The sequence below is a fragment of the Dipteris shenzhenensis genome, chromosome 5 (assembly GCF_047967505.1).
Source record: "Dipteris shenzhenensis isolate YYH24624 ecotype China chromosome 5, Dip_SZ_1.0, whole genome shotgun sequence".
Classification (NCBI taxonomy): domain Eukaryota; kingdom Viridiplantae; phylum Streptophyta; class Polypodiopsida; order Gleicheniales; family Dipteridaceae; genus Dipteris; species Dipteris shenzhenensis.
In genome coordinates, this window is record NC_141600.1 from 18,374,117 (window position 1) to 18,398,273 (window position 24,157).

Sequence of the window (24,157 nt, forward strand, 5' to 3'; positions counted from 1 at the left end):
GAGACTTTGGGTTTTGGAAGGGTCCCAATTAAAAATTTGCAGTGGGATCTCTAGGACTAGGCATGGATTGATGTAGGACATTGAGAGAAGAGCCTCCCCTTCTTTCAATGCACAATGAGTAATGCCAGGAAATTTCAGTTCAACTTGAGAGGTTGGAGGCCTACAAGAACGCCTCATTGGGAGAATTTTCAAATTTCTGCTAACATGTAGAAATTATTTTGGAATCGACTCTGGAAACCCCTCAAGAATAAAATGGTCACTCTTTTCTTTTGACTTTCTATACATGGAGGGATTGCAGTTAATCAGTGGAGGTCGAGGTTTGACGCAGATCCTACTTGTACTTGATGCCTTTTTGGTGAGGAGTGCATCTAACATTGTCTTTGGGACTGCAGACAGGCGTGGATTATTTGGAAAGGGATTGCTAAGCTATTGAGAACCTTTACACACTCCCCTTTCTATATGATTTGGGAAAAAATGGCTTGGCTTTCCCTTTCCAGGCCTCAGGTTCTATACGAGAGACATGACTTCTCTTGGGCTCTAAGGATTCAACGAGACAAGTAGTAGAGTCATGTTTCTTGGATGATGTTTCAATACTTCTACACAGATCTCCACATGCATTAATTGATACATCTTGGGAGATTCTGGCGAGCATTTCAGCTTGGCATATTTAAAGGTCTAGATGTGTAGAGACCTTGGACGGATTCCTAGGTTCATCCCTCTCACACCTTGGCCAATATTTCTCAGGGAATGGAGAGGGTTGAGATGTCGTTTTCAGCCTCAACCTTGGTTGTTTTATTGCTCCATTTAGGAGTTTATTTTTGGCCCATTTAGGGTGTATTTCATGTATTGCATGATGTTTTGTCTCCCTTGAGTTTTCTTAGGGAGGGTCTTTCATACTCAATAGAAGTCCTTTTCTTGGAGAAAAAAGAGACTCAGCAGAAGGGAGTCTAGATTAGATGCTTTCAAAGGAGGTAGCAAGCATGGGTTGTCTACTTGACTTACGTAGACTTTCTCTCCACCTTTATTCACGACTTGACAAAGCAGTTCAAGATGTTTGAAGCATACAGATTCATATGTGTGGTATGGAACGATGTTAGAACCGTTACAAAATTATATTGCCCATACAAAGACAAAAAAAGGGATTTCTTTTATCATACCACCCAGCCATGCAAACTCACAGACAATGAAATGTGATGGAGGAAGAGAGACTAGAGCAAGCATTTCAGTTGGCAAGGAAAACACACATCCACACACTCCAACTATGCACAGACAACCATCATCAGGCTGACTTGAGAAGGTAAATGTTCCCTTAGTACTTCGGTGTCCGAACCGCTCTCGATGAGCAAGTTGCAAGTATAAGCTCCAACGTAACAAACAAGGGCACACATCCTAACATTTAAGTCCCGGGATATAGCTACGTAGCCAAAACCATAGATGGCAGCAAGTACCTAGCTGTGGCCTGATCTATACAAGGAGGAAACCCCTTTGATCCAAGCATCTGTAAATCCAAAACGGTGAAGGGTGCCTTCAAGAAAATCCCAATCCACCCTATCATATGCTTTCTCAAAGTCTAGGAGTAGAATGGCAAGTCTCTGGTCGCTCTGCATAGCCCACTTGGAAGCATCCTAAAATTATTGTAAAAAATGCTTTTGCCATGCACAAAGCTGGTTTGCGTATCATGAATGAGGTCTAGAAGAAAGGGATGCAAACATAAATTGATGGCTTTAGCCAGTATTTTGTATAAAGTGCTCGACCAATAGCAGCCAAGTTTTGCCAACTTTGGCTATTGAGATTCGCTACATTTTGTATTAGGTATCCCATTGAATCTTGAGGCTTCCTATCTATTTACTCTTTGTCTGATTAAAATCTCATTGCACCCTATTGATCAATTCTAGAAGTATGAACCAATTGTTGCTAGTGATTTCGCAAATCTTTGTGGCCCTGTAGATTTGCTATTTGATGGCCGTCTCTATTGTTGCTCCATGGACATGGGGATCAAGATTGAGACAGGTGATGCTTGTGATAGGGTGAGCTTGTGAACTCTTTCTCACGTGCGAGGATAGCACGGGGTTTCATCACACTCAATACTATCGGCTCATCCTTTACTAGGAGCCTTTGGATAAGGAGCTCTTCCCTTTGACAGAGTGATAGGTCTACATTGGGATACCAAATTTCTCCAACCTCCTTTTGGGATGAGATGGATGAGACCCTTTGTAAGTGATTCAAGCATCTCACCCGAGTCCCAAACGCCTTGTAGGGCCGAAGTAACACGATTCCCAATCATATCCCAAAACGTGATGAAGAGCGACGCCGCCGTTTGAGCCTGGACACTTACCCTTATGGAGGGCAAGAAGCGCAGTCCTGAATTCTGTGTTAGTGAAAGGTGCATGAAGTGAGGCTCGCATATTTGGTTGCACCAACACAGGAATACATTGCCATATAGCATATCTGGCATCATGTAAGAAATCCTAGATTTACTATATTTAGAACTGTGCTAAGGAACAGAAAAGAGACTGAGATAGCAGAGAACAAGGAATAATTATATTGCTTGAATGTCTGTAGGGTGGATGTGATTGTCATCCATACAATTTGGCCTCTCTTATATAGAGAGTGAAGAGTCACACATGAAAAGGTGTGTACTCCAAAGGACATGTGCATGAAGAGGTGTGTACCCCTTGTGAAGGGTGTGACCCTTGATGAGAGGGTACATTACAATAGGAATGTCTCTTCATTAGAATGTCTCTTGTGAAGGGTTATGCCTCATTAGGAAGTGTCCCGTCGAAAGGGCAAGAGTTGTGCCTCTTAGTAAGTGTCCCGTCGAAAGGTCATACCCTTCCACAAGTGTCCATTCATTAAACCATCCATAAGTCTAGAAAGAGAAAGGAATACGTCACAGATCGTGACATCCCCTCCCACTCAAAAGAAGACCCTGGTGGAGATAATGAACTGATGTAGAAAATATCACTGTAAATGCTGAAATACTGCTGTAAAAGATCAGGGTACTGCTGTAAGTCTTCATCAGACTGCCAAGTAGCGTCGGAGTTGTCCAGATCTCGCCAAAGAACAAGGAATTCCGTGATAAGTCGATGTCGAGTCTCTCGCTGTCGATGGTCCAGAATACGCTCAGGAATAAGGAGAACATAATCGTCTTCGATTTCTGGGACATAATCACCTGCAGGAGGAACTGCTTCATCGCTTGGAATGTACGTCTTTAGCCAAGAAATATGAAATGTTGGATGGATTTTACCCCATGATGGTGGTAATTCCAATTTGTAACTTAAAGGTGAATTTTTCTTGACGATCCGGAAAGGTCCATAGTATCTGGGTCGCAACTTAGGAAACACAGACTTAACCGTCTTATAGTGATGTGGGGCTACAAATAATAGCACCATGTCACCAGTGTTAAATTCCAGGTGACGTCTATGTTTGTTGGCAGACCGTTGATACCTCTCTTGCGCTTTTCGCATATGATCCCTGACTTGCAGTAGAATGTCTTGCATTTCTTGAACCAGTTGATCAGCTAGGGCCACTCGATGTTGAAGTACAAAATTTGTTGGTACAATCGGAGTGTGTCCATAAGCTGCTTGGAATGGAGTCATGCTGATGGGCACTATGGAAAGAGTTATTATAAGCAAACTCAAGGAGTGGTAGATACTCTTTCCAGGCTGCGAGGCGTGACTGAACATAATGTCGAAGCATTTCTTCCAGAACTTGGTTGACTCTTTCAGTCTGGCCATCTGATTCTGGGTGGTAAGCTGAACTGAACAATAGAGTTGTACCCAAAGATTCGAACAGTGAAATCCAAAAGTGACTGGTAAACTTAGGATCTCTGTCGGATATGATATTCTTGGGTAATCCATGGTGTTGGAAGATGTGTTGTATAAAGAGTTTGGCTATGTCCGGGGCCTGTGCACTGCTTTTGCAAGCAACAAAGTGTGCCAATTTGGACAAGCGATCAACAATTACCATAATCTGAGTGTTACCTCTGGAGGATCGTGGTAGTGTTGTAATGAAATCCATGGAAATACTTTCCCACCTTTAAGTTGGAACTGGAAGAGGCTGAAGAAGTCCTGTTGGAAGTCGTCGACTTGCTTTCATTTGTTGACATGATAAGCAAGATGTAACCATGTTGATGACATCTCTTTTCATCTGAGGCCAGTAGTATGTTGCACTGAGTAACCGATAAGTCTTATTGATGCCTGGATGGGCAGCATAAGGAACTACATGATGCTCTTTTAACAAAAGACGTCGAACATCCTTGTCATGTGGTACATAGACGCGATCTTGATAATACAGAAGGTCGTCCGTATAAGAATAGGATGAGAAAATCTTCTGTTCGGAAGTCGAAGGTTGATCTTTGGAAAGAACCTGTACTGCTGTGCCGAAGTCTTTATCATTGAAATACTTTCCTTTGAATGAATTCGGAACATCCACAGATAATGTAGAGATTACCATGGCTGATGCTAGAGGTAACCTGCTGAGAGCATCTGCAACTACATTGCGTAGTCCTGGTATTTACTCAATGGTCATGTGAAAGTTGGCCAGAAACTCAACCCAGCGTGCTTGTCGAGCGTTCATGACTGGCTGAGTAAAGATATACTTGAGAGAGTGATGGTCTGTCTTGACCACAGAGTCGGCACCCATGAGATAATGTTTCCAAGAGCGATAAGCATGTACAACAGCAAGAAACTCCTTATCATAAACCGGATATCGGGTTCGGATATCAGAATGTTTATGGCTGTCAAAAGCAATAACTCTGCCTTCTTGCATCAAGACTGCTCCTGTAGCGATGTCGGAAGCGTCGGTCATGACCTCAAACGGAAGATTTGGGTCAGCAATAGCCATAACTGGTGTGGTAGTGAGTGCTTGCTTGAGTTGTTGGAAACTATACTCTGTTTCGGGAAGCCATTGAAAAACTGCTGTGCTTTTCAATAATTCGGACATAGGAGCTGCGATTTCGGAGAACTGATAGACCTTTGTATGGTAAAAGTTTGCTAATCCGAGAAAAGAGCGGACATCATGAACATTCTTAGGAGTAGGCCAGTTTCGGATTACCTCGACCTTCTTGGGATCCACAGAGATGCCTTGAGCGGAAATAACATGTCCCAAATATTCGAGTTGGGTCTTGAAGAACTCACTCTTCTCAATGTTGATGTAGAGAGAATTTGCACGGAGAACTTCAAAAACTTGGTGAAGATGTTGTTTGTGCTCATGTAGGGATCTGTTGAAAACGAGGATGTCATCGAGGTAAACGATGATGAACTTATCGAGGAAAGGCCTGAAGATGTCGTTCATTAATGTCATGAATGTGGCCGGGGCATTGTTTAATCCTAAAGGCATGACCAAACATTCATAGTGTCCATACTTTGTTTGAAAAGCTGTCTTGTATTCATCACCTTCTCGTATGCGAATTTGATGATAACTTGAACGAAGATCAATCTTTGAGAATTGTGTTGCGTGTAGAAGTTGATCGAAGAGGTCATCGATGCGAGGCAATGGATACTTGTTTTTGATAGTGAGCTTGTTGAGGGCTCGGTAGTCGATGCAGAGGCGCATAGACTTGTTCTTTCTTTCCACAAGTAGTACAGGAGATCCGAAAGGACTGCGACTGGGCCGAATGTGACCTTTGTCGAGTAGCTCGGTGACCTGTCTTTGGATTTCTTCATTTTGAGTGTGAGAAACCCGATAAGGAGGTTTCGACGGTGGATTACTGCCGGGAATAAGTTCGATTGGGTGATCCACTGGTCGTCGAGGTGGTAACTGCTTTGGCAATTCCTGTGGAAAAAGATCCAGGTAAGGCTGGAAAAAAGGTTGGTTGAGGTATTCAGGAGGATCCTTTGTTGGTGTCTCCTCTACTGCCGTAACCAACAGAAGTGAAGTCTTTACTTGGCGTTTACGAACCCACTTCTTTACTTGTAGGGCAGAGGCAACTGGGGTTGAAGGAGAGTCCCTAGAACCAGTTAGCTCAATAAGTTTTCCCTGGTGGACAAACTGGATAGTATGGCTGCGAAAGCTGATTGATGGATCATAATCGTATAGCCGCTGTTGTCCAAGTATGACATCGTACCGAGAAAGAGGCATTATGTCGAAGTTCAACTTGTCCGTATAATGTTGGATGCGAAAAGACAAGTTTTTGATCTTGGTGTTGCACAAGAAAGTTGTTCCATTTGCGAGTTCAATCTGATAGTCCATGAGGCTAGGACCGGTGGTCAACCGAAGTTTATCGACCACAGAACTGGCTAGGAAATTATGAGAACAGCCACTGTCGATGAGGATGGTGACCGTTGTTCCACGAATCGATCCTTGAACACAAAGTACTTGAGTGGCCAGGGAAGGTTCGGGGTTGCTGGCAAGGCTCAGGTGGATGGTATTCGCCATTCGAACAGCTTTGCCTTTCTTGTCTTGTGCTGGGGTAGCATCTTCTCTTTGGGAAGTGCTAGGTTCCATATTGGAATTTTGTGTGCTGGAGCTGTTCTTCTTGTCAGTGGCCGCACCTTTATGTTGGGGATGTCGGTAATGACGTTGTGAAGAAGAAGAAGCGCGATCCTTGGAGGAGTGCTTTTGTTGGAATCCAGCAAATGATTTCTGAGGCTTCTGGGGATCTTGAGACTGTCGCTGACCTTGATTACCGAAGTTTTTTCGAAACCTGGTGTTATCTTGAGGGCGAGCACCTTTGGCCATAGGAGAGTTCTGTGTGCGATTAGCACTCTGCTTCCTTGTGTTTAGGAAATCTGTAATGCGCTCTGCGTAAGCAATAGCGCCATCTGTGGTGGTGATGTTTGCTTTAAGAACATCAATGCGTAACGAGGGATTTAGGCCTGAGATGAAAGCATGAAGGCGATCATCCTCAGTTAAACCATCAATCTCCAGCACCAATGTGGTGAGCTGAGAGATGTAGGAAGACAGGGAACCCGTTTGCTCCAACTGTCGGAGTTTTGAACGTGCTTGGAAGTCCGCATTGGCAGGTACAAACTGCTTACGGAGCACGTGTTCAAAACGTTCCCATGTTAACACACTTTTTCCGTCCTTTAAGCGTCTTTGCCACCATAGAAATGCTGTATCCTTCAGGAGGGAGGCTGCCAAGGCGATCTTTTTGCCTTCCGTGAGGTCAACAGTGTCAAAATACATGCGCATTTTAGCGAGCCATTGGTCAACTGTTCGGCGATTACGTTGACCAGTGTAGGCTTCCGGAAGTTTGACGTCAAGTCTTTTAGCTTTGGAAGCTTGAAGTAATCGGTAGAGAGCACGTAATTCAGTGTTTTCTACCTCTGGTGGGAAAGAGTCCGCATCGTCGTCGGGTTGCGTCACGTCATCCTCTGTATGTGCTGGACTTCGAGAATCTTGGAGTTGTTGAACTTTTTGAACCAGGTCGGAGATGCTGTCCTGAAGCTGAGATATTTGAAGTTGTAATAGAGATTCACTTTGGACGTTGCCTTCAGGGGTCTTTTTGGGACTTGATTCTTTAATCTCTGGAGAGGCTTCACGCGAGCGGTGCGACATGTCGGAAACCCTGTGAGAAAAGCGCGAACTTGCGCTCTAGTTTGTACCATTCCTGAAAGAGGATTCGGGCTGCTTCCTGAGGTTGCTCATATTGGAGGGGGCAGGCGAGGCAGGATGGAACCACCCGTGGAAATCTGGTAAGGGAGGTCCTGTCTGAGGTAACACTGGAGATTCTGAAAATGGTGTTACTGCTCGTGATAGGACAGGGGTAGGTAGTAGAGTCCACGGATCTGAAAAAGGGTAAGGAGCTGCTGTCGGAAGAGGAGGATATCCAGGAGAGGGAGTGCCTTTAAAATGTAAAGACTGACTTGGAGAAGGTACAACCTGTAGAGGAGGATATCTGGGAGCTGAAGGAGGTGGAGAGTACCCTGGAGATGCCGAAGGTGAAGGGTAAAACCAAAAATGAACAGCAAACTCCTGAGGAATATCGTGTTCCGGATATCTTCGTGTCTCGTGGAACACAACCTGTACTGTGCTGAGGAAATAATGTAACTGAGGTGCCTCACGCAGAAGGTAAAGGATGTGATCCAAGTCACTCGGAGGGCACGTGACACAGAAGACCCAAGATGCAAAGGCTCCAAAATGGGCTGGCTGTGCAATTTGAACACGATATTGTGTAGTAGCAGATGCCTGTGGTGTCCTTGAAAGGCCGGGTGAATTACCAGGGGTTTCCATGCTTTAATGTGGATTCTTTCATTTGCTGTAATTTGTTAAAGAGAATCCTTAAAAAGCAGATTGGAAAGACTCCACCTGGCAATACTTTAATCTGCCAAGTTATTGCGTAGAAGAAGGCTGCAAATCGTTGTCCGGAGGTCCATGTTGCAGTGTTTTGCGAGGAGAGAACGAGGCTTGTCGGGTCCGGGCTGTCAACGGGCTGTCTTCATCGCGCGAATAGTGGCAACTGGTGCTGAATTGGCAGGGCGAAAATGGCGAAACAAGGAGAGGGCAGCAGGCTGTCAGGAAAAGGCAGGTATCCAGGGCTGCAATGGCAAGGGGACTGTCAGCGAAAATGGCGAGGCAAGGGCTGGCAGTAAACAGGCTGGCAGCGTGATTGGCGAAACAGGGACTGGCAGCGCAGGCTGTGCGGCTGTACGGCTGTACGGCAGGCTTGCGCAGGCTGTACGGCAGGGCAGCGAAAGTACGTGCAGGGTTGTACGGAATGACTGCGCAGGGGGGGTACGGAAAAGATGGCGCAGGGCTGTACGGCTGGCTGCGCAGGCTGTACGGCTGGCTGCGCAGGGATTTGCTCGAGATCCGTACGGTGCAATGAAGAGGTTCGCCTCTTTTCGTTGGGGGCTGCCCAATGAGTTAATTGCCCAAAAATTAATTTGGGGGTTTAGTTTAACCCTAGGGTAGCTAGGGTAAACCTAGGGGTAGGGGATGGGTTTAATTTTTGTCCCTTTTTACCCCTCTAGGTACCCTTTTGTAGGTACTTGGGGCCTAGGAGGTGTGCCTATTCAAAGGGGTGTGACCCTTGGAATAGGTGCACCTGTTCATGAGGGGATATGTCCCTATTGTTAAAAGGGATGCGACCCTGCATGAATAGGTATGTCCATTTGCCCACGATGGGGTATGTCCCATGAGTGAGGAGTCGAGACTCGTCACCAAAAGGTGTGTCCCATGGTGGAAAAGGTGCGTCCCTTGGTTTTGGGACAGCCCAAGCACCTGAAAGGACACGATTTTGGCCGTGTCCATTCACATCAACTTGTGATGTGAGGGAGATGGAGAGGCCAGGATGACTTTAGGCCGGGTAGGCGTTATAAAATTTTACGCTCATCCTCTCCATCTCTTCCATGCACAATGTGCACGGATGTCCTTCTAGCGGCAAAAATGTATCAGATCAGCGCTAGAAGGTGGGGGGCATTTCCTACAGGCAGGAGCGAATTTTGGTCTGATACCACTGTAAGAAATCCTAGATTTACTATATTTAGAACTGTGCTAAGGAACAGAAAAGAGACTGAGATAGCAGAGAACAAGGAATAATTATATTGCTTGAATGTCTGTAGGGTGGATGTGATTGTCATCCATACAATTTGGCCTCTCTTATATAGAGAGTGAAGAGTCACACATGAAAAGGTGTGTACTCCAAAGGACATGTGCATGAAGAGGTGTGTACCCCTTGTGAAGGGTGTGACCCTTGATGAGAGGGTACATTACAATAGGAATGTCTCTTCATTAGAATGTCTCTTGTGAAGGGTTATGCCTCATTAGGAAGTGTCCCGTCGAAAGGGCAAGAGTTGTGCCTCTTAGTAAGTGTCCCGTCGAAAGGTCATACCCTTCCACAAGTGTCCATTCATTAAACCATCCATAAGTCTAGAAAGAGAAAGGAATACGTCACAGATCGTGACACATCATCTATAGCTTGTGCACTAAGATCTGCCCTGAGAAGGGAGGCATAAAATTTGTAGCTATGTTCAAGACGGGTGGTTGCTCTACATAAACCTCGTCCTTCAGATCTCCATTGAGAAAGGCTGTTTTCACATCCATCTGAAAGATGCGCTACTGCTAGTGAGAAGCAACTGCCAACATTGTCCTGATTGTGGCCATCCATGCAGTGGGAGCAAAGCTATCTTCATAGTCAATCCTGGGGTGTTTTTGGTATCCTTTAGCCACAAGTTTGGCTTTATGCTTGTGCAAAGCTCCGTCTGGCGTATACTTGGTTTAGTAGATCCACTTGACACCGATAACTGCCCGTCGCAAAGGCGAGGAATCAGCTCCCATGTCCCGTTCTTCTCAATAGATTCTAGATCAACCTCCATGGCTTTCTTCCATTCCCCCTAAGAGAGTCTTCTTGAACTGAGATTGGCTCCTTATCTTGCATGATGCAAGACATCGAGGCAGAGTTAACTTGTAAGGGTGAAGCTTCCAGAAACTTTTCCTTACTACCATGGTATGATGGAGATATGTGTTGAGAGGGACCCACTCTTTGGAATCATCAACCTTGAGGACAAACCCCTGTCCTATGGAAGAAGTCAAAGAATCCAAAATCTCCAGCTGTACAAAGACTATAGTGATAGTTGCATTCGGGGAATTGGTACCCTTCCCTTGTGATCACTGGGGGTACTTTAGTGACCTTTTTGGCCATTGCATATACTTTCCGCCTTCAATGTTTCCTTCTTTGCATGAGATTTCTTCTCCGAGGAGGTAGAAGAGTTCCACTTCCCTTTGCTTCAGCCTTTGTTTTCGGGGCAGCCAATTCTTCTGCATCTCCCCCTTGTGGAGGATTCTGAAAGTGCCAAGCGCCATTGGCACACGTTCTTGCTACGAGGGAGTGTTCCACCTCCCACTCGTGATCAAGGAAGAATAAAAAGCAAAATACTGGGAGGAAAGATGAGATAGTAGCATAATGCTCGTGTCTTCAGATGAAATCTCCTTCCTGGCTTGAAGGACCTTGCTTTGTAGTGCTTGAAACTTGTTGATGTGTTCCCGCATTGTAGCAGACAAAACAGATTGAACACTCTCATTTGTACCTCAAGAGATACCCTCTTCATTGGGGAAACATGATTGTAGAGTAATGCCAAATGCTCCCATATGCCTTTCGCCACCAGTGTCATATGCTTGATGTGATTTATGGCCTAAGGAGTGCAATTGAAGAAAATAAAAGGACGTACCCGTGCATTAACCCGATACGAGAGCTGAGCCATGGTCTCGGCGTCCTGTTGCTTAAGGATTCCAAGGATCCCAGGCCGTCTATCTAGTGGTCACCCATTCTTGACTGACTAGACCTGTGTATGTTGTCTGTGGGATCAACACCATTGGACGGCTGAGGAGTGAGAAGAGGAGCTCATCTGACAGTGGCTCAGGATCTAGCGAGGGCTAGTGCCGAGAGAGAAAGTCGGTGATAGAACATTGCCATCGCTTGGCGTGTCTGGGTCTATTTCTCCTCCTCTCTAGTCTTCGTGTTGTGGCCCATTGTCTGACAAGTGCTATCGTCACTCTAGCGGTCTATCTCCCCACGCCGAAGGGAGAGGATATGTCTACAGCCCTCATGTGAGTGTCCACTTGGGGTCGGATTTGTCCAGTTGTGTCCTTTGGCTTTCTCTTGCATTTGATCCCTTGCTGTCCTTGGCTCGTGTCATTGGAGAAAAAATCCATGATCATGCTTTTATTGAGCTCAAATGGTTCTTCATGTGCTCTCCTCTGTGCTAGTATGAGTTGATTTGTGTGTCTCTGGGCCTCAAAAAGGAAAATAGCCACCGGCCACTCCTTTGGATGTGCTAGGAACTCTCTTAGTGGGCCAACACCGGTTCTGAAAAGATAGGGGTGCCTCCACGTATCTCATAGTATAGAGGACATTTGAAAGCATAGTGATCCTTTGTCTCGGTCTCCTGCATATCACATAAAGAGCAAATCCGTCTCTTGCGTGGGTCCTCTGGTCGTCCTGTCTCAACTTGTAGCCTATGTAACGATACTCAGAACTGAGCCTATGGAGATCCTCAATGCATGTGGGAGATGGATCTAGGTGTAGCCTGGCGGTTCGATGAATCCCTCATCTGAGATCCATAAGCAGTGATCTCTATAGCAGATGAGTTTCATTGAGAGCTCAATAGGTGCTAACCTGGTCCTGAATGTGTAGAGGTACAAGAGCTGCTCTTTGATGACCTAGGCTATACTGAAATGGTGGCAATCTGTCCATCTGTAGGCCCAAGCCTGCGAACCATTTGCGTGTCCGAGCATACCAGCTCCTTTGACCCCCCTCTGCCTCCAATGCCGTAGATGAAGTCAGGGCTAGCGATGGCAATCTGCATGGTCTTGCTGTCGTGGTAACAAAGTCTCCATTGCCTTGTGAAGAATCAGATTGGTGACTATGTTGCGTGTAGAGCAACATTCGATCTAGACTAGTGTAACAAAAAAACGTGTTTCGAGGCACCGAAATGCGACGAAACATTTCACCCAGAAACGTTTGACAAAATGCCCGAAACGTGGGTTTCTTGGGAAAACCGCCATGGTACAAAAAAGCCCGTACTTGATTTTTGACACTCTGTTTTGCATCGTTTTGGCCGCTGATTTGTTGCTCCTGCTCCATGTTTTGCTTGCAAATCACTCCCTACACTCTCTACTCTACCCTCCCTTGCTAAGCCCTGTCTTTTGAATTGATGATTGACTTGAGTCTTGAGCCATTGTATCTCATTCATGGGCATTGAATATTAAAATTTACCTTTGTAAAAACCTTAGAAAACACAAATCGTCATCTACAACTCTGCACGATCGCAAGCTGCCCGCCCTTGCTTTTGCCCGAGGAATGACCTAGAGCTGCCTACGAAGCAATGTTGCTCTCAATTTGCACCGCCTTTTTGCTTAATCAATTCGTGTTTGCTGCTGCCTTGCGTTTGAAAGGCCGATCAAATCAAGGAATGGCAAACACACAGCATTTGCAGGCGGTGTTGAAGAAAATGTTGAATAAGTGATGCAACAGAGCACTAATTAGCGGATGGGAAGAGGAAAACGGATCGGGCACACGATCTTGCAAACAAGTGGCATGCCAACGAGCTAGAGAGCAGAACAGGCAAAGATGAAAGGTAGAGAGGGGGGGAGGTGGAAGTTATCTTTGCAGTTGAGAGCGCATGTCAATCGTCTGTGTGAATTCTAGGATTGCAATTTTCCACTCCTCATGCGGCTTCGTTGTCTGTTGTTGACGGCAACTATATTGAGGCTTTTGCTAAGATGCTGCACAACGGTATTTCTTCCAATTGGTGGGATTTTGTCAACTAAGGCGTCTTTAATAGGTGATAGCACAATGATGTGTGGAAGTATGAGCCGCTTTGTTACTTCAGACACGCACAACATCGTCTACTTCTTTGGAGACACTGGAGCATATCTGGAGGCTTGACTTGTTGAACACTTGGCTAATGGCGATCGAGTGAATTGTTGCAGAGGTTCTCTCTAGATCGGTGTCACAAGAAACGTTTCTAGACTTTGACAAGCGTTTCGCCTAGAAACGTGGGTAGAAATTGTAGTTTTTCATAAATTATATATACTTTATAAATGTCTTCCTCCAGAGAGATGGAAGGAGATAGACGTTGGAGAGTCTCCTCCTATTTCTTTGTATGTTTACCCATTGGGGATTATTGATGGATGGATTGAGGATTGAGAGTCATTCATGTGTGAGTTGATGCGTGGATTGGCTCCCCTAGTTTCATGACTCTCTCTCTCTCTCCCCCCCCTCTCCCTTCCTCATCACCTTTCTATACGCTTTTAACAGGGAAGCATTCCCCCTGTTAACATGGTTCACCACCAAATCTCTCTGTCCACAAAGAGCTTGCCAAATCTATAGTAACATTTTTCTAAAATTTATTTCAAGAGTTGATGACACTAAAACCCTAGGGCCCGTCCTAAAGCGAGGGAGCTCTTTGTTTGTGTATCAAAGCCATTAGACTTTTGCAAATTGATATTGGCAGTGTGGCCAAGCAATAGCGGTGTGAGAGGAATTTGAGCTTCTCTAGACTAATTGATGAGCCCTCCACAAACAAGGCCATACCATTTGCAAAGTGTGTGTCCTAGATCTTGTTCTCTTGTCCAATGGAAAGGTGGATCCCAACCAGGGTTGCTGGTTGAGATTTTTAAAAGTAGCCTAGGGCCTCTGCTAAAAAAAGCAAGAGGATGGGCGCATTTGTGATGGACTTACCATGTCTTGAAAAAGCCTCTCATGTTTAGCAATTGGATTGAATTTACACCATACAATGCATTGATGCCTCTGATCCATCCGATTGACAATCCTAGCATCTTCATAATACCTTTTAGAAATTTTGATCCACCTGGTCGTAGGCCTTCTCCAAAGTTAGGAGGAGGTTTGTGAGAGGCTAAGATTCTTGTCAAGGCTAATCAATAGGCACTTTCAAAAAGTGAAGATATATCCACGATGCTTCGCTCTTGAAGGAAATCTCTGTGAGTGTCATGGATGGTATTGGGGAGTAGAGGTTGTAGACACAAATGGAAGACCTTACCTAAGGTCTTGTAGGCGGTGGCTAAGAGGGTGATTGGTCGCCATTACATAGCTAGTTAAAAGTCAGCTTGCCCTCTTGTGCTATTGTTGGGCTACAATAATGTCCTCCTATTGGGCAATATATTGCTTGGAAGAAACTAAAAACATGTACATTGCTATGTATAGCCTTTTCTTACGTGTATGCACCTTAAGGCCATGGTGTAGACCCCAAAGACAAAAAATAGGGAGGCTACCTTATAGGCTATTGGAATTGCATACTTCAGCCAAGCTTCCCATCAAGAGTGACATGATGTACAATCTGGGTCCATCTCCTCCATTTTGACCCCACCATAGGATTAAGCAGGGCTTGTATTTGGGCTTAAACGAGCCCTCAATCACAAGGATACACCAAATTTCAGCTTGCTTATTCTAACGCTCAACATGGTATGCACATATCTTATTCAAAGAGTGCAAGGTTTTGAAGTTAACAAAGCTATATGAAAATGAAAAGTGAAAAGAAGATGCTTGATCATCATCCTTTTATTGAGTATTTTTGGTTCGACCGCCGACATCATATAGGCAATACTTACATATATTGATTGTCATGGTTCTTAGCCTTGTGCACGTCCTTTTACAATGTGCAGTAGGATTTGATTGCCTTGATTGATCAAAAAGTTGATTAATCATAGTTTACTCTTCGGAGCTTTGATTTGAAGGTTAATACGACTTGGACTCCAAGCCAATGGTAGGATGAGAGCTTGTGTAACATTTTGGCTTGCTAATTAGACCTTGGTTATATTAATCATCTGTTCCGCAAATAAAAACTATCAAAAGAACAACAAATTGGTTGACCTCATGCTCGATTTCTTCTTTGTGTTATAGCTTTGTACACTTTTATTTTCTCGATTCATTCATTCATTCTCTCTCTCTCACTCTCTCTCTGCATCCAAAGCTTAATAATAATGGATGTTGGAATGATATTTACTTGTATTCCAAATTTTTCTGTTGTTTTAGCGAGTTGGAAATATCTAACTATTATTTCTTCATGTTTGGCTGTTTATTGTTGTGATTTCCCATGCAGGTAGTTTTTGAAGACCTTGCGAAAGCTAGAGAGGGTTTTGTTTTAGCGTCAGACCTTCACCTTGTGTATCAGGTCACACCCATATATGTTGAGCTTGAGCCGGATTGGAGCCTTTACTACAAAAAATTTGTTGAGCTTTCACAATTGGATCAGGTGAATGAGCATATACTCTTTTTTCTTGAGTTCTTGCAAAATTGACAATGATTGAGCTGCTTGTCAATCGAGGTTAAGGTCGACGTTGGAGATGTTCACCTACACAATTCACTCTGTAAGACCGTAGTGCATATTACCATTATACTTGGTTGTAGAAACAAACTTCTTTCATGTATAAAGCATCCATACGATTTTCTATGTATGTGATTCGCATTATGCCTTGCTTTATGTGTGAAAGAACTGGATTTGTTTCCATTTCTAGAAAGTAAACTTGTATGATTTTATTAGCAGTGATTGACAAAATTGCATTGATGTTGGTGTTTGAATTGTAATTGTGCTATGCATGCTCCTTGCAATACTTCAATTAATAAGAGAGAAGGAAAAATTGTGCTCAAAGTCGTAATTTTTTAAAGGTTCATAGGATGGAAAAACTATAAAGCAAAACATTTGCATGTTGCATTAGAATGGTTGATTTCTTTGACATGACCTATTGTATCGCAAATATATAAGCACAAGGTTTAAAGTACAAGTTGTTACCAAATTTCTCCCTTTCCTTTCTCTACAGTTCCTGACTAATATTGAACCTGCGCACTAACTCTTCAAGCTCACGGGCGATGGCAATTTTCTTATACCTCCCAGCCAATTCTCAAGGACTTGATACGTATTTTTCCACACACATATCTACGTTATTTCCCTCATACTTATCCTTGAGACCCACATCTCCCTAGATAGTTCCTGGCCACATGTTTACATTTTAGGCCCTTACTTAGATGCATCCTTTTTCACCCCTCTCTTGGAGTTCCTTTAAAACAAATTGCCCCTTGGCAATTTTCACATTTAGATGCACCTAGGCCCAAGCCCTATTAGAACTATCTAGTCAATGCCATTACGCCCTCACCTAGGACCTTGGCAGTTACTTCTCTTGACCATTTAATTACGCACATTAATTATTACAAAAGTTGGTCATCTAAGAGAAAATGCCCACCGATCTATCCGAGGTCATGCTATCTCTACTAGAGCATAACATTCCTTCCCTCTTCAAGCATCAGCGTCCTCGATGATGAAATCTGGGAATGCTCTCCGTAACTGGTATACGGATTCCCAGGTAGCTTCCGATAGAGGCTGACCATGCCATGCAACCAACACCGTGGGTATCTTCCGATTTCGTATTTGCATTGTTCCTCGGTCCAGGATCTTTGTTGGTTTGTGCCTTGCAATATCCTCTATCTCCTGAAACAAAACCACACCTTCGATTAGTGAGTCACCTGTATGCAAAAATTTCTTTAAGCGCGAAACATGAAAAACCGGGTGCACCTTACACCCCGGTGGCAATTCTAATTTATAGGCTACACTGCCTATTCTCTTTAGAATTAACCACGGCCCACAGTATCGAGGTGATAACTTAGGACACTCTCCTGAAGTCAACGACTTCGAGTGCGAAGGAATTCTGAGAAAAACTTTTTCTCCTTCTTCAAATACTCTTATAGACCGATTTTCATCCGCATACACCTTGTCTCTATCCATAGCCTGGCGGATGTTAGCTCTCGCAAGTGCTAGCATCTCCCGCATCTGAACTACAAAGTTCGCGGCACTAGGCACTTTCTGAGGTACTCCAACTATAGTTGGATTAGCTGGTCTATAACCATAGTTCAGTTCAAACGGACTGAACCCAGTAGATGAATGTTTTCTATCATTGTAGGCAAACTCCAACAATGGCAACCACTTGTCCCATGTATGTTGCCTCAATGACACATATGCTCTCAGCATATCCTCTAAAGTCTGGTTGACTCTCTCCGTCTGACCATCCGTCTCAGGATGATCCCCACTACTCATTCCCAACTCAGTCCTTAGTGTCTCAAATACCGCTGTCCAAAAGTGACCGGTAAACCTGACATCTCTGTCTGACACTATGGATCTAGGCAATCCATGCAGACGAAATATATGTCTAATAAACAATTCCGCTACTTGCGGGGCACTAATAGACTCTCTAGTCAGAATGAAGTGAGCCATCTTGGTTAGACGATCAACCACCACAAGGATAGAATTATACCCTCCTTGTGTTGCAGGTAGCCCTACAATAAAATCCATGGAAATGCTCTCCCACTTACTTAGTGGTATTTCCAAGGGCTGTAAAAGTCCGGGTGGCTTTACCCGCTCGGCCTTACTTACCTGACACGAGAAACACCGTGTCACATATTCATGAATATGCTTTTTCATCTTTGGCCAAAAGAAATCTCGCTTCACGAGATCATATGTCTTCTCGACTCCTGGATGTCCCGCACACGGGCTATCATGGCACTGTCGAATGACTCTCTGCCTGAGATCATTCTGACCAGGTACTACAACCTTGCAATTTCTAACTAGCATACCATCCCTTATGGTATATCTTGCATAAGTTTGGTCTTTTCTGGATGCCAGGTCATCCTTTTCATTTTCCCCGGGTTTTAACACATGAGCTTTAGGCCATAAGCTCTGGACAAACTCGTCCACTTTTTGAGTTTCTCTTATCTCGGTCATTAGAGCACTCTCTAATACCGTGAAACTCAGGTTGTGCATAATGCGAGACAACGCATCAGCCACCTTATTATCTTTTCCTCTTCGGTACCGAATCGTTAGATTAAACTCCTGCATGAGCTCTGCCCACCTAGCTTGGCGGCCCCTCAAGTCAGGTTGTTTACAAAAATAAGGTGAGAAACTTGGTTGAATCTGCCCCAACTTAAGGTATTCTTCCAGTTGCCTACGCACCTCTGCTTCTTCAGTAAAACTCATTTTATAGGGAGGTCTATTTACAGGTTCTGCCCCCGGGATCAGTTCAATCTTATGCTGAACTTTCCGCTCTGGAGGTAACCCATAAGGCAGTTCATCCCTAAAACATTCAGAGAACTCCTCTGTTATAAGATTAGCCAACTTGGCCATCTCATCACTTTGCGTAACATCAGTGCTAGTCGAAGAATCATTCACCGACTCTACCGATGCGGTGCAAAGGTACAAAAACTCTACTTGAGCCTTCCTGATTTCCATCACGGAAACCAACGGTCCCTGAGGTATATCTTTTTCACCTCGCAAGACATAAAGCACATCATTCATCTTGAATTGATATACGTGCTTTTTCCAATCAATGGCTGGATTCTTCCTAGAATGCCACGCCATTCCCAGGGCTATATCTGCATGAGCAAGCTTGGTCATTTCAAAATCAAGCTTCTCAGCATAGTCCTGAATCCGAAGCTCCAACTGGGTAACCCTTTGGTCCCATACTTCAGTTGAACTTCCGTCTGCCATCCTGACTGTGTACGCATAGTCAGATGGACTTGTCTTTAATTTCAGCCTCTTCACGAGCTTGGAGTTAATCACATTGTGAGTTGACGCTGAGTCAAACAACACAATGACATCATGATTGGCCACTTGCCCTTTCATTTTGATCAACTCCGTATCGTTGAAGGCTGTATACCCCGTTGCTGCGGGCTTAGATAGGATGTTATCAGGTGCACTCGTCACGAACTTAGCAACAGATACACATAACAAACAAGGTACTAACCTCTGAGAAGGTCCCGCCAGTTGCATCTGCATATGTTCCGCACTGGGACTCTCCTGCATTTCTACGTCGCATTCAGATATTATCATATTAGCCGTGCGACGATCTTTGTTCAGTGGACAATCCTTCCACTGATGTCGCTGAAGGCAGCCGAAGCACAATCCTTCTTTCCTAGCTTTCTCTTTTTGTTCAGGGGTCAATGAGGACTTTGACCAAGCCCAGGCTGCCATTGGAGTTATTTTCCTTTTCACCCCAACGGTGGTACTTGTTTTTGTTGGTCCCTCAACCGGCTTCACCTGCTTGGTTTGGCCTCTTGGCTGTGAGACACTTGTCTTTGAAACCCATTTCCTCTGAAATCCCCCTTTCCTCGGGTGCTCATACTGAGTCCCTGCCTGCACAAATCCACCAGACCTGCCTCTGGCATCCTCATAGTTCAGGGCTACTGCTATAGATTCATCTAGTGTAGTCACATATTTAGCCCGAACTTCCATTTTTATTTTTTTTCTTTTTCGCGGAAACTCCAAAAGTACGGCACTTCAAATCCCTTTCTGTACCAGACGACTACTGCAGACTGAAAACTTGAAATATATGTAATAAAAGGAAAGAAACGCCCCCTGGATATCCTCGAAATTCGATAGCAAGTGTTACCAAATTTCTCCCTTTCCTTTCTCTACAGTTCCTGACTAATATTGAACCTGCGCACTAACTCTTCAAGCTCACGGGCGATGGCAATTTTCTTATACCTCCCAACCAATTCTCAAGGACTTGATACGTATTTTTCCACACACATATCTACGTTATTTCCCTCATACTTATCCTTGAGACCCACATCTCCCTAGATAGTTCCTGGCCACATGTTTACATTTTAGGCCCTTACTTAGATGCATCCTTTTTCACCCCTCTCTTGGAGTTCCTTTAAAACAAATTGCCCCTTGGCAATTTTCACATTTAGATGCACCTAGGCCCAAGCCCTATTAGAACTATCTAGTCAATGCCATTACGCCCTCACCTAGGACCTTGGCAGTTACTTCTCTTGACCATTTAATTATGCACATTAATTATTACAAAAGTTGGTCATCTAAGAGAAAATGCCCACCGATCTATCCGAGGTCATGCTATCTCGACTAGAGCATAACACAAGTCCATTTAATTTCAGGTCCAAGATCCTCTCTCACGAAGTTCTGAAGTAAGTTAACTTGTTGGAAGTATCTAGCTGAGTGATCTTGTAGAGAGTGTAGGCTTTCACTAGAGGAACATACTAGAGATAGTATTGTAAATGGGAAAAACTAAGGCCTTTCTATGGAGCATAGTTTCCAAGTCATTAAGGCTATGTTCCAAGTTATCATAAACATAGTGTCATTAGATCCATTCTCGACACTCACTCTTAAGAAAGAAAGAACTTTTATCAAAAGTCTTCGGAAGACAAATAACTTTTATCAAAAGTCTTCGGAAGACAAATAACTTTTATCAAAAGTCTTTGGAAGGCCAAAAGGGTCTATGAGACTAATATAGAAACTGATACAATGAGCCGAGGATGGAGCTACTAAGCGGGCATCAACATCCATGGTGAGCATAAAAGGAAACCCAAAGTCCTAAATCATGACAACATCAGTACACAGTGAGAGGTCTAGCGCTGTCGGAGTGGCAACAAGTAGGAGCATCAACTCTGGGAGGGGTGCGTCGATGTACGAAGCTGTTATGGTGGCATATAGCCTGTGATAGGTCACTGGCGACTATCAACACATGTTCCGTTGCGGTCTCCTGGCTACATCCCAGTGAGATGTTCTCCAAAGATGCACGGGGGTCTGAACATTCTCAATATTCAAATGCATCTACTTGCTCACAGAGGGAAAATGATGTTGCAGTTTATGCAAGGAGATCAGCCTTGGGCTTTCATGATCCGCTTTCTTTTATTACATATTCATACTTCTGCTTTTGGGCATTGGCAGCCTACTTAGTGGGATTTCCTATTTGGCTATATTCAAGGCAAGATTAGAGGCTGCCCTTTTGTCTCTCGTCTGCTTCTTGATTGGAAACATATTTTATTACACTTGGAATGGAATGGTCGGGATTCTTTGTCGTGAAATTCTTTGAGGGCTGACAACATTTATTGGTCTAAAGTATTCCACCCTTCTTTGGCCATACACGAACCCAGACATTCTTATTTTCTCTCTTTCAAAGGCATTTTTTTTGTGGCGGATGTACTTCAAGATGATGGCACTCTTTTATCCTTTTCTATGGCTGCTAGCAAATACGGTTTGGGAGCTCATTATCGTCCTTTATGGCATAGGATTTCAGCAATGCTTCAACCGTTCTTGCCAGTACCTCGTTTGGAACTTCAAAATAGGCTTGAGGATTGGATTTTACATTCTTCTTCCTCTTCAGCCCATCCTTTGAAGCTCTCACATATCACAGTGTCATCTCTGTATTAAGTGTCATTATTTCCGCCTTGGATTTCTGATAGAGCAAATACTGTTTGGCATATGGATCGCCCACTAAAGTGGTGGAGAAAGCGAGTGCGTCTCCTTTGGCATTATAAAGTCCCTCTTCGGCAACAGCTTTTTCTTTGGCGAGTCCTACTTGGCATTTTTCCATCTGGCCAGTTACTCGCACATAGACATATTGCTGTTTGCCACAGATGCCTACACTATGCTGAATTTGTGCTTCACATCTTCTGGCACTGTCCACACACTTGTGATTTCATCGCTCTCATCCGACAGAGGCTTCGAGCGAGATTTCCTACTGTTACTTTTGGCAGGTTTTTCTGGTTGTTTGGTTTTCATCCATGTATGGGTATGCTACTGGGCACTGTGGACTTTATGGATGGACGTAAATCATAGAGTCTTTGGTGATCCCCTATTTTCATCTTTTGTTTTTTTCAAACGATCTCTGTAGCAATGATTCTATGATTGCGCTCAGGCTCGTTTGATTGATCAGGATGTATATACAGCTTTTACTGAGATTTTCAGTTGAGTAGTAGTTACTCCACTTTCGAAGTAACTATGAATGTAATTATTTTACAGCAATAAAAGATTTCTTCCCACAAAAAAAAGAAGAAGTAAAGTACAAGGTGGTTGATGTGGAATGCAATCTAACTAAAAAAGGCGAAGGTGTGTCCTCATTAGTTGATATGTTGGAGATAGATGTATCAAGAGGATGTACCTTTGGGGGCATCTCACGGTGTACGGCAAGGATTATAGAACGTAAAGGCGCCAAAGTAAGTGGGGGAGCTATGGCCTCTTTATGTCTTCGGACTATGTTTGTAACCTATTGTTGTTGGCATTTAGTCTTTGTCTGTGAGAAGATCGTGGGCGTCTTGTTGTCACTAGTCTCCTAGATGCATTGATATGGACCCCTCTTTTCAATCGACTTGTCAATATATCGGAGATCTTTGCTATGGTGTTAGTAGATAAGGTAGTATGCTTGTCTGGTTTGCCGGTCCATGGAATCTGCTCGATGGTCAAGCCTTGTGCTATCCCTATTGTCATCACCCTCTCCCCCCATCCTCAGCTTCTCTTGATAAAACAATACCACGGGCTCTTTGATAGCTGGTATCTATGTCTCATCTCCGAAATATTAAGTGCCAAGCATCTCTAGATTGTTATGTGATGAAATGCGACTGCTAAAGCCTTCACAGAAAAGGGCAGTGGAACAAATATTGGATCTCACAATAGGGGCTGCATTTGATGATCCAACGGTCCTGGGTCTTGACCTCTTGGGAGTCACACATCTTGTCTTGATTCTCGATCTATGCCTTGATTTGTTCTAAGTTGACCCGAGGAGATCACCATTTGAGTTATTGTTGGTTCTCTCAATGAAGGCTTCCTTTATGATTATGCCAAATCATCAGCATATATTTGACACTCTGTAAGAATTGTAAGAGGGGGCTCATTCAAATCCTGAGTTTGGTGAACCCTCCTATGATTTGTGCACGCCAAAACCCCTTGATCCCCCCTTGGACAAGCTAGGAAGTGGAAAACATTGCCAAGGTTTTAGCATCCATCTCTATAATCCATCATATGTTGGTAACAAAGGGAAATCTTGTTTGACCCCTATGGTGCAACTAATTTTCCTAGTCTGCCTTGGTGCTATACACTTTGTTTATTGGTAACAAAGTTCAACCGTCTTTGACCCCTAGGGTGCTTACTAATAAATTGAGTCCATCTTGTTGCTCTATGGGCCTAGAGAGACTCTCATAAAGTGCCACTACTGTCTAGATATGTGTCCAATCTTTTGCTGATCTAACCTCTCTAGAGAATGAAGAGGTGCGTGAAGTTTATTACCCCCAACTTCATGTCACAGCTAGGTATCCGCATCACTCACTGGAGGTGGTGCCATAACTACTGTGAAGAAGGAATTTTGTGATCTGCTGCTTTGGGGATCCATGTATTGTTGGAGGTCTCATGAGTCCGGATTGGTGTCTAGTGACCTTAGATACAAAGAGAGCAGCATCATGCTTGTCAGGTAATCGATGATCCAACTCATGTTTAAAAACCCACAAGAGATTGGAACTATTAATCAGACCTCTTACCAAATACATCAAAATAAAAATAAAGTCCACAGAGTTCCCTACTATCATTTCTCATCCTGATATCAATGTATTACATCCTATGCCATGCGATTACTTGAGGACGTCAGGTGACAGCCCACTTACCCTGTTTTCTGATTTCTTGACTTCACCCACTGCAGTTCTTTGTTTCAATTGGGTTGAAATGAGCTCCTCTTTTGTCGAGATCTTTGTATCTTCAAGTTTGTGTGGCTGCTGGGAACCTCCATCTTATCATCCTTCTTTTGAATGTAACCCATCTTTTGTGTATGAGATTGCCTCCTTGTCAAAACATGCCGGCTGATTTTTGAATAAAGTCACATGTATAAGCACCTCCATCCTTACAAGACTTAGCTAATAATGCAACAGTTATAACATCTCGTGTATTCTCTTGTTGGGCCTCATGTTTCACGAATTTGAATG

General features: G+C 43.9%; 1 protein-coding gene across 1 annotated transcript in view; it reads left to right on the forward strand.

Moving 5' to 3' along the window:
• Positions 1-24,157, forward strand: part of LOC147901704 (MUS308 and mammalian DNA polymerase-like protein) — a 207,354-nt gene that overhangs the window by 39,852 nt on the left and 143,345 nt on the right. Inside the window, exon 12 of the mRNA XM_087374355.1 lies at positions 15,504-15,656. Within this exon, the coding sequence (XP_087230481.1) occupies positions 15,504-15,656 (153 nt within the window). The remainder of the gene's footprint in view (positions 1-15,503; positions 15,657-24,157) is intronic.